The sequence below is a fragment of the Corvus cornix genome, chromosome 3 (genome assembly GCF_000738735.6).
Source record: "Corvus cornix cornix isolate S_Up_H32 chromosome 3, ASM73873v5, whole genome shotgun sequence".
Classification (NCBI taxonomy): Eukaryota; Metazoa; Chordata; class Aves; order Passeriformes; family Corvidae; genus Corvus; species Corvus cornix.
This window is the reverse complement of record NC_047056.1, coordinates 7,885,458-7,896,221: the sequence shown is the minus strand read 5'-3', so window position 1 is coordinate 7,896,221 and position 10,764 is coordinate 7,885,458. Positions and strand designations below refer to the sequence as shown.

At 53.7% G+C, this 10,764-nt stretch overlaps 1 protein-coding gene across 1 annotated transcript; it reads left to right on the top strand.

The window, feature by feature from the left end:
- Nucleotides 1–8,467, top strand: LOC104691538. Its single transcript, XM_039570079.1, has 3 exons — nucleotides 1–885; nucleotides 3,130–3,231; nucleotides 6,528–8,467. Exon 3 carries the CDS (start codon nucleotides 6,681–6,683, stop codon nucleotides 8,016–8,018), a length of 1,338 nt encoding a protein of 445 aa, XP_039426013.1. The 5' UTR covers nucleotides 1–885; nucleotides 3,130–3,231; nucleotides 6,528–6,680; the 3' UTR covers nucleotides 8,019–8,467.
- The last annotated feature ends 2,297 nt before the right edge of the window (nucleotides 8,468–10,764 follow it).

Genomic DNA, 10,764 nt, shown 5'->3' with positions numbered 1-10,764 from the left:
GCAGGTGCTTTTGCTTACGAGTTGAACACTCCACCCCCCATATCTTCATGAAATTACAACGGAATATGTGGGAGTGTGTTATGCTTTGGTTCAGTCCGGGTCTCCCCTCGAGTTTGGTATTTTATATCCACCCAGTTTATATCCTCCCAGTTCACTGTCAATTACCCTATTTCCTTCCTTTGCCTCCTCCCTGGCCCTTGCCAATCGTGCTGGCACCCCGCCCAGGCTTCTAGAAAGTTCTGGCAGGGGTGTCGTGTGATTGGCTAGGAGAAAATGATCCCTCCCTTCCTTTCCCACGGTTGGTCCCCTGATGCGCCTTTCATTCTGTTCACCACACCGTTCCCTCCTCTGATTGGTTATTTCTTTGATCCCTCCCTTGTTACCACCCCCCATAAAACCTCCCGCAAGTGCCTTCTGAGCTTGCTCAGAGCTGGGTATTCCTGGGAGGTGGGACCTCGTCTCCGAGGGCTCAATAAACTTCCAGTTTTAACCCAGATCTGAGTCTGCCTCCTCCCTCCACCGCTTGCCTCCATCTCAGCGGTCCTGTGGAAGGACCCACGAGCCAGACCTCTGGTCTCCCGGAGTCCGGAGGCTGGCCCCCGCAGCTGACTGCGTCCGGAGCTGACCAGGCTGAGTGGGATCCACTCCAAGGGGACGCAGAGGCAGCTTGGCGCCCAGTGTGGGGCCCCCCGCTTCCATCGGACCCCACGGAATGGACTGATCGGCTCTCTGAGCCTGTCCTTGGGACGTCTAGCTACCCCAGTTGTAGCACGCTCTGTTTTAGGGAGCTGTGCTCCTGGGGGAGAGGACGGTAGCTCCGCCTGCGCCGGCAGAGTCGTCCTCGGTGGAGGATTGGTCGTCTGGAGCTCACCTGGACACTAAGGGGTAAGTATTTTCCCCCGGGGGGGGGAATCTACTTCAAAGCCGGTAAAGGCTTTTCGGGACCTCTACGGTCCCTGGCTCCTGAGGAGCCGCGATTAGGCTGCGCAGCCCCGGGGCGGGTGCGTCACTTGCCTCCGGTTGGGATTTAGTGTCCAGGGTTTATTCCTTCGGCTTCAGATGTTGTGCTGTGGATATGGGCGCTAAACTGTCCACAGCACAGAAGGGGGTATATATCCAAGTTGTGGGACTCCTAGAGGGAGGGGGGAAACGTTTTTCTAAGGGGTGTTTAAAAAGGTTTGTTCGCTGGCTGTTCTTGCACTTCCCTCACTGCTCCCAATATTCGGTTTTAAGCGTTCCCTTTTGGAACGCCGTGGGAGCAAAATTGGCAGAATCACAACTGGCAAAAGAGAAGGATTTAGATAAGTTTTCTTTATTATATTTACAAATTCGGTCTGCTTTAAACAAAAAAAGGGAGAGGGAAGGACAGCCAACCCCGGGTTCCCCAGTTGCTACCCCTAAGTCTTCTCCTAAGCCTGTGTCCCCTAAACCGGGCATCCTGAAGAGAGCAAACCACGATGCTGCGCAGGGTTGCTATCGACTCCCTGGCTTCCTCGGGATTCCCGGTCCCCCCGCCCGGACAGTCCTGGCCATACTGCCCGGGGCTCACTCTGTTCCCCGACTTCCCGAGTTCTAAGACCCCAAGTTCACTTTAGCTTCACCGAAGATTTAGAAAATGGCTTCCCTACCCAAGGAGGACAAGATGGCGGGCGCCACATGGCAGAGACCTCCTCTTGCCCTCCCTCTCCTTCCCCATCCCGAAACCCTTTCCTCCCAAGTCCTAACCCCTCCCTTCCCAACTCCTCCCCGTACCCTGACCCCTCCTACTCCCAAGGTGGGTCTGCCCTTGCTACCCCTCCTACCCCACTTAGGTGTACACCCCTTGCTCCGCCCTGGGGGGTTGTCGCAGGTCCGTGTCCAGTCGCCACCCACTTCCCGCTTCCGGTTCTCACGCTCCTACCTCTGGTTCCCACGGTTGGCCTTCCGGTTCCCATGGTGAGTGGCCGGAAGGGGGAGGGCCTGAGGACCGGAACCTGGAACTGGATCCCATCCCTTCAGTTGCTCCGGTTTTTTATCAGAGGTCCCGGAGAGGGGGATTGACCTGTGCCAGTGGGGAACCCCTCTCCCATCAAACAATTAAGGAGCTCTGCAAGGCGCAGAAGGAGTTTGGGAGGGAGAGTGAATATTTTCGTGGCCTTTTACAGGCAAATCTCTCCGGAGCGGTAATGACGCCCTTTGATCTGCGTCAACTTTTCTCATGTTTGCTTTCCTCGGCAGAGTTTCTGCTCTGGAAATCGGCATGGGAAAGGGAGCTCTGCCGACTCCTTCCGGTGCTTTTGTAGGGACCCGATACGACCGTTGATGCCGATAATCAGGCATTAACAATGGACTATCTGAGCGGCGAGGGGGAATGGGCTCTGGCGCCGAAGCAGGCCCAGGGTCTGCCTTTGGAGGTGCTGCAGCGGGTCAAGGAGCTAGCCGGTAAGGCATTCCTTGACCTGAGGCCGGACGCGCCTGTGGAAAGCTACTCGCGGGTCCGACAGCAGCCCACGGAATCATTCCTCAGATTTGTCGAAAGACTAACCCGAGCCGTAGAGTTGCAGGTTAGGCAGCCGGCGGCCAGAGAGGAGGTCATTGTGGAGATGGCGATGGCAAACGCGAACCCCCAGTGTAAGGCAGCCATCCTGAGCCTCCCTCTGGACCCTTCGCCAACAATACAAGCTATGCTAGAAGTCTGTGCTGCGAAAGCACCGCACCTGCAACCTGTCGGCTCGGACAAGCAAAGACCCTGGGGAATGGCTTCTGTGGGAGCAGCTACACCACGCCCTGCTGCGGACCAGAGGAGAACCACAGGCCAAGGCGTCCGACCTCCATCGAAGAACGCCCGGAGGCAGCCACAACAGCAGACCCGGAACACCTGCTTCCTCTGCAATCAACCTGGGCACTGGACCAAGGACTGCCCACTCAAGCGAGAATTCCATCAGTTTAAGAAGGAACAGGGGTTAGGGGGACTTGTAAACGAGTCTCAAAAAAACTGAGTGGGGAGCGTGCGCCCGCCCCGCGTGAAGATAAAAAAGGGACGGGACGCGAGGGGGAGGAGGGGTTGGGGAGGGCAGGGTGTGATAAGACCAATCTGTCGGATGTGACAATTCAGCCTGACTTGACTTCTTTCTCCGACAACTCTTTCAGGTTGCAGCTGTTGACACCGCTCCTCCTGAAGGACAGCGAGTGGCACGCCGCACCGGTGAGCATCGGTGGTGAGCTGGGGGCGAGAATTCAGAGCCCAGACAGGTATGTCATCATCGGAGATGTTAACTGCACACCACCAGAGATCGAAGTCGCTCCGGGGCTAATGACATCTAGTCCCGAAGGACCCGTTCTCTGGCTACGTTGTGTCCGTCTGCCTCTGTTTCTGCCCAGAGGGCAGATGGTCGCCCAGGCTATCCCTGCAGGAGGGCCACACCCAATGGTGTGTGCCACCCATGTAATAGGAACAGGGAAGCCGAGGGTGGACTGCAAAATCAACAGAGGCGAAGAAGTCCTCCACCTTAAGGGACTTCTGGACACAGGGGCAGATGTGACAATCATTCCCACACGGGAATGGCCGGCACATTGGGAACTGCAGAACGTGGCAGGGCACGTACAAGGTGTAGGCGGCATCCAATTGGCGAAACAATCTAAAAGCATCGTACAAATTAAGGGGCCGAGCGGACAATTGGCCAATATACGTCCATTCGTACTTGATTACAAGGAACCCCTCTTGAGGAGAGATCTCATGCAGCAGTGGGGAGTCACTATTGACATTCCTGACCCCCCACAGAATTTTTGCGCAGCGGTCACTGAGGAGCGCCCTACCCAGAAATTGACTTGGAAAACAGACTGCCCAGTTTGGATAGAACAGTGGCCGCTCTACGGCGAGAAATTGGAGGCGCTCGAGAAGCTCGTGGAGGAGCAGCTTAAGAAGGGGAATATAGTGGAAACTAACAGCCCTTGGAATTCCCCTGTCTTTGTGATTAAAAAACCTAACAAAGACAAATGGCGGTTCCTCCAGGACCTTCGCCAAATTAATAATGAGATTGAGGACATGGGCTCTCTCCAACCAGGGATGCCGTCCCCGACAATGCTCCCCCAAAATTGGAATTTGGCCGTAATTGATATTAAAGATTGCTTCTTCCAAATTCCTCTACACCCTGACGATGCCCCACGTTTTGCCTACTTGGTTCCGGTCATCAACCGAGGAGCCCCAAGAAAGAGATATCATTGGAAGGTGTTGCCACAGGGGATGAAGAACAGCCCGACAATCTGCCAGTGGTATGTCTCTTCCTTGCTTGCCCCAGTACGCGCAGCCGCAAAAGAGGCCATCATCCTTCATTATATGGATGATGTCCTCGTGTGTGCCCCCGATGATGACGTGCTTGCGACAGTGCTTGACCTGACAATCGGAGTATTGGTTGCTGCAGGGTTCGAGCTTCAACAAGATAAAATTCAAAGGATGCCACCTTGGAAATACCTGGGCCTTGAAATTACAAAGCGGACCATTGTGCCGCAAAAATTGGCTATTCAAACGAACATCAAGACATTGGCGGATGTCCACAAGCTGTGTGGGTCCTTAAACTGGGTAAGGCCGTGGCTGGGTCTGTCTAATGAAGACCTAGCCCCCCTTTTCGATTTGTTGAAAGGGGGAGAGGAGCTTAGTTCTCCCCGGACGCTTACCCCAGAGGCACGGACAGCCTTGGAGAAGGTGCAACACCTGATGTCCACCAGGCAGGCAAGCAGGTACAGGCCTGACTTGCCGTTCAGGTTCATCATCCTGGGCAATCTGCCGCACCTACATGGGGTTGTCTTCCAATGGGAAGACAACAGGAAGAGCAAGAAGGGCCAGGACCGGGGGGACCCCCTCCTGATAATAGAGTGGGTCTTCCTCAGTCATAACAGGTCCAAGAGGATGACGCGGCCACAGGAGCTGATGGCTGAACTGATCCGGAAAGCTGGAGTCCGGATCAGGGAATTATCGGGATGTGACTTTGACTGCATCCACGTACCAATTAGGATGCGGACGGGCCAAATTACTAAAGCAATGTTGGAGAGCCTGCTTCAGGATTGTGAAGCCTTGCAATTTGCTCTGGAGGGTTACACAGGCCAAATTTCTTTACATAGGCCAGCCCACAAAATTTTTAATTCGGAAATTCAATTTGAGTTAAGTACAAAGAGTGTTCGGAGCAAGGAACCTTTAAAGGCCTTAACCGTCTTTACTGACGTGTCTGGGGCTTCTCACAAGTCTGTCATGACTTGGAAAAACCCCCAAACTCAGCGGTGGGAGGCGGATATTAAAGAGGTGGAAGGATCACCTCAAGTCGCTGAGTTAGATGCAGTCGTCAGGGCTTTTGAAAGGTTTCCCGAACCCCTAAATTTAGTAACTGACTCCGCATATGTTGCAGGAGTAGTCTCCAGGGCCGAGTATGCCATCTTGCAAGAGGTCTCCAACACAGCTTTATATGAGCTGCTCTCGAAATTGGTCAATCTAGTCTCCCACCGAGAGCAACCCTATTACGTGATGCACGTCAGGTCACACATGGACCTGCCCGGGTTCATCGCGGAGGGCAGCAGGAGGGCAGATGCCCTCGCTGCGCCAGCCGTGATGGCCCCAATTCCAGATGTCTTCGAGCAGGCCAAAATCAGCCATCGGCAGTTTGATCAAAACGCCCCTGCCCTGGTCCGGCAGTTCAACCTGAAGCATGACCAGGCCAGGGCGATCATGGCTGCGTGTCCAGAATGCCATCAGTTAGCTCTTCCCGCCATTGGCACCGGCGTTAATCCCCGTGGACTTAGCAGCTGCGAGGTGTGGCTTCATTCGATGGTAGGATGGTAGGATGGTAGGATGAAGTACGTACATGTGTCAGTGGACACCTTCTCCGGTGCCGTCTTTGCTTCTACCCACACAGGGGAAAGGGCTAGTGATGTCAGAAGGCACTTGGTGCAGGCATTCGCTACCCTGGGCATCCCCAAAGTCATAAAAACGGACAATGGCCCTGCGTATTCTTCTAAGGAGTTCAGGGGCTTCTTGCAGCAATGGGGAATAGAACATAAAACGGGCATCCCCTATTCCCCAACAGGCCAAGCCATCATAGAAAGGGCTCATCAGAACATCAAAAGAATGTTACAACGGCAAAGGTCCCCAGAAAAACTAGACTCCCCAGTTGTCAGGCTCTCAAGGGTGCTATTTACGTTAAATTTTCTTAACTGTGCCTTTGAGAACCTGAATCCGCCGATTGTGCGGCACTTTGGAGGGTCTCGGCAGCTGCAAATGAAGGAGAAGCCTCTGGTGTGGATCAAAGACCCGGAGACTCGGGAGATACAGGGCCCCCATAAGTTAATCACAAGGGGGAAGGGATATGCTTGTGTATCCACCCCCGAGGGCCCTAGGTGGATCCCATCGAGGTGGGTGAAACCGTGTGTCTCCCGTCCCGCCGGAAAAGGAAGTCAAGCAACCCCTAAGACCGGGGTAGGCTGACCCCATGCCCTCTGGACCCCAACTTTACCCCAGATAGGTCCTTGTTTTAATATTGTTCTCTTTGAGTTTGTTTTAGTTGGAGACAGCGGAGATGGATCCTGCACCATCCGCCTGAGCCATCGCCAGAAGTCTGCAGCTGGTCATCATCTTGCAGCTGCTTCCCTGGCCTGTATCGCTGTGGCTCGTTCCCCAGCTGGCAGCAAACGTATGGTCGGTCCTGGCACGGACCATGGGCCAGGACCACATATGTTTGTCCGCAGCCGCGGCCCAAAACCCGATGGCTACATGTCTGGTAGGGATCCCTCTTGGGCGAGAGGAGTTTACATCTCTCCTTGAAAAGCTCAAAGCCGCGCAGGCTTTGACGACGCCCGCAAGTAAAGCTACTGTCGCCAAGCCACCTGTCAACCTGCACCGTCCCCGGGTACCCTATCGGAGACGGCCCCCTTTCAGCTGGCACCGCAGGGGGAAACGCAACACCGATAACCCCCTGGAAAAATGGCTGCCCCAGCTCTCGAGGACCAGTAGTGAGCCCCAAGAGCTAGATCTCTTGGGATCCTACCCGGCTCACTACTGTGTCCAATTTCAATTCGGGTTGTCCCCGGATCGGGAGGCTTTTAAAAACATAGCCCCGAACCGTCGTGACTATGGGGCAGACAAATGGTGCCTGGCCGTCAGCGGGGTGACCACCGACAATCCCCATAGGTCACATCCGAAAGGGTTACCCCAAGGACTATTCCTTATTTGCGGTGACAGGGCGTGGGCAGGCATCCCTTCTCGCCTGTTAGGAGGCCCTTGTACCATTGGCCGCTTGACGCTGTTGATGCCCAACCAAACTCTAGTGCATGATTGGGAAAGGAAAAGAAATAGGACTTCCGAATTGGCAATTCAAAAACGTGAACTTTCAAATCTGGACCAAAATTGTGACTCGGAAGTTGTTCATTGGGCCAGACCAAAAGGGGTTGCAATCTCCACGTTATTGCCGTGGGTGGCTGCAGCCAAAGCCTTAGGGGAATTAGGGCATATGGAATGTTGGGTCGTCAAACAAGCAAATCTTACTTCAAGTGCCCTGAGCGACCTCCTAAAAGACGAGCAAATAACCAGACAAGCCACCTTACAAAACAGGGCCGCTATCGACTTCCTACTCCTCCTCCATGACCACCGGTATGAGGAGTTCGAAGGGCTGTGCTGCCTAAACCTGTCATCAAGAGCGGAGAACATCCACAAGACTCTCGACAAGATGCAGGCCATGGTGTCGCAGATCCAACGCGAGACGGGTGATTGGCTCAGCAGCATCCTCAACGGGTGGGGACTATCAGGATGGACAGTGTCTATTCTCCGGACCGGACTGCTTTTGTTTTTCGTCTTTTTGGTTACCCTGGTTATGTTCGGACTCCTCAGAAGACTGTTGTTTAAGTTGATTACAAGCTCCCCCTCCCCCGTGGACATTGGCCAGGCCGAAGCTCTCCCGGAATCAGAGCACGAGCCCATGGCCCCAGAGTCGCAGTGGTTTGGGGACTTATATCCAGACTCTGAGTATTGTCCCCAACCTGAATTTCAATCATCATAAAAAACAAAAAAGGGGGAAATGTGGGAGTGTGTTATGCTTTGGTTCAGTCCGGGTCTCCCCTCGAGTTTAGTATTTTATATCCACCCAGTTTATATCCTCCCAGTTCGCTGTCAATTACCCTATTTCCTTCCTTTGCCTCCTCCCTGGCCCTTGCCAATCGTGCTGGCACCCCGCCCAGGCTTCTAGAAAGTTCTGGCAGGGGTGTCGTGTGATTGGCTAGGAGAAAATGATCCCTCCCTTCCTTTCCCACGGTTGGTCCCCTGATGCGCCTTTCATTCTGTTCACCACACCCTTCCCTCCTCTGATTGGTTATTCCTTTGATCCCTCCCTTGTTACCACCCCCCATAAAACCTCCCGCAAGTGCCTTCTGAGCTCGCTCAGAGCTGGGTATTCCTGGGAGGTGGGACCTTGTCTCCGAGGGCTCAATAAACTTCCAGATTTAACCCAGATCTGAGTCTGCCTCCTCCCTCCACCGCTTGCCTCCATCGCGGCGGTCCTGTGGAAGGACCCACGAGCCAGACCTCTGGTCTCCCGGAGTCCGGAGGCTGGCCCCCGCAGCCGACTGCGTCCGGAGCTGACCGGGCTGAGTGGGATCCACTCCAAGGGGACGCAGAGGCAGGGATACTCTGATACATCATAGCTTTACAACAGAATTTCAGCTTTAAGCATCTCCCCTCTCTCTTCCCTCAGGTTTTCAGCTCTTCACAGCAATAAAAGGGTGAATCTCACCTCGGCCTTGCAGCTGGAATGTGGCTTATTGCTGTTGGTCACCTGAATTCTGCCGGACAGCGGTGCTGCTTTTGCTGAAATCTTGGCCGCATTGGAGGGGGGGGGGTGGGAACCGAGCCGCTCTGGCTGCCACAGCCCTGCTGGGGGGGTCATCCTGGAGCCATGGCCTGGCCCGAGCAGGGCCTGGGCCGGGCCCACTGGCCCCTGCTTGGGCCCCGCAGCCACTTGTCCCAGCACTGGAAACGAGAGAGAGCTTGGGGGCGAGTTTGTCTATTCTTAAGTGTGTATCACAGAGGCGGTCACAATTTTAAGTGGCTTAAAGAATTGTCCATATTCAAACTGGCCAGCTGATAGGTTCTGTCAGGTCATAGAGGAAGCTGTAAGAAGAATATCACTTCCGAGACTCAGCTTGCTAACCTATGACATAGGGGAATACATTATTATCATAAAATCACCCCAACACCGGAAAGGCAGCTGGGAGCAGAGTTTGTTCTTGGTCTTGAGATGTAAAAAGGAAGGATTGCATATATGAGATTGTTGCTGGAGAGGATTTGCAGACAGGTGACTGGTGTCCAGGAAATGCACAGCACCCAGTTTCATGATCAGAGCAAACGCATTGTCCTGATGCAGTGAGTGGGGCTGGGGCATTTGGGTGTTGCTGCCTGCCCAAAGGGGCTGCCCTCCATCCCCCCTGGGACCTGCCGGGGCAGGTCCAGACCTGCCCCTGCCATGTGCTCTGAGACCTCCTTTGTTCTAAGTGTGGGTAAAACTGAAAGTAACTCGGACCCCACTGAAACAGAGTCCGATTGGCCGGTTATCCTGGGTCCACTCCTTGGTCCCCCCTTTCCCTTCCCCCAAATAATAGACAAGCTGAGTGGGGTCCGCCCCCTCTTGCTCTGGCTACCCTCCTGCAAACAGCTGCTCCTGTCTCTCTACCCGGACGGGAGAAATAAAACAAACAGGGTTGAAGCAAGGCTGGAGCTGTATTTCTACCTCTCTGCTTCTGCTCTTCTTATTAGCTTTGCAGCTATCACTTGCTGCTTTTTGGAGCTTCTGAAGTGCTAGATCGCCCAGTGCTAGATCTAGGCAGCTCGGGGCTTTCTAAAGCACTGAACTATGAGCCTAGCTGGCTAAGTGTGCTCTGAGTATATCTACATTTGGCGCCCAACATGCTATCTCTGAACCTCGGTTCTGGAGAGACTTTTGGGGTGTCCCAGTAAGCCACGTGTGTGGTGTGCCAGTACTTTGCAGCCTGGCTGTTACTTTCTTTGTAGCAGCGAGCTCAAAGCTTCAGCCTACCCTTCCCCACACCACGTGGCAAGGGGATGGCTGAAACAGTGGGAGACCCACTTCGCTGATTTCTTTTCTCCAGACCTGCTTTTCTGTGGTGAATCCAGAATTCTGGTGAGTATTTCCCTGTTGGTTTGGGGGCTCGTGTCTTAAGCTGGTTTCGGTGCAAATCTTTTCTCTTTTTTTTCCTCCTTTTTCGCGATTTGGGGCTGAGGTTTGTGGTGTTGCTTTCATAATGGGATCTGAAGTTTCTGCACACCCCAGAGAAATATATTACCAAGTTCAAAGGTACCCTTCTTGTACTGGGCATAAATACCCTAAAAATCTAGTTCAACCTTTTGTACGCTAGCTTTTTCAGTACTTTCCTAATCTAACCTCTGAGGACATGAGATCTCCTGAATTTTGGGATAGTGTCAGGAGAAAACTCTCCTCTCTCAAAGGATCGGGAAATGAAACAGTTTCAAAATTTTTTCCTCTCCTAAGTTACACTTTGCCAGAGAAAAATGCAGTATGGGAAAAGCCACTGCAAAACCTCCCTGTTAATTCCCTTATAGCCTCTTCCAACCCCTGTGTCCCTGATCCCCTACACTGGAAAACATGGCTACAGCAACCTGCTTTTTAGCACAGGAGAGCTACCAACCTCCTGGCTCACCCGTGTCTTCTCAGCACCCTGCCTTGGACGGGAATCTGGAGCCCATCCCAGGACCTTTCCAACCCCTTTTCTCTA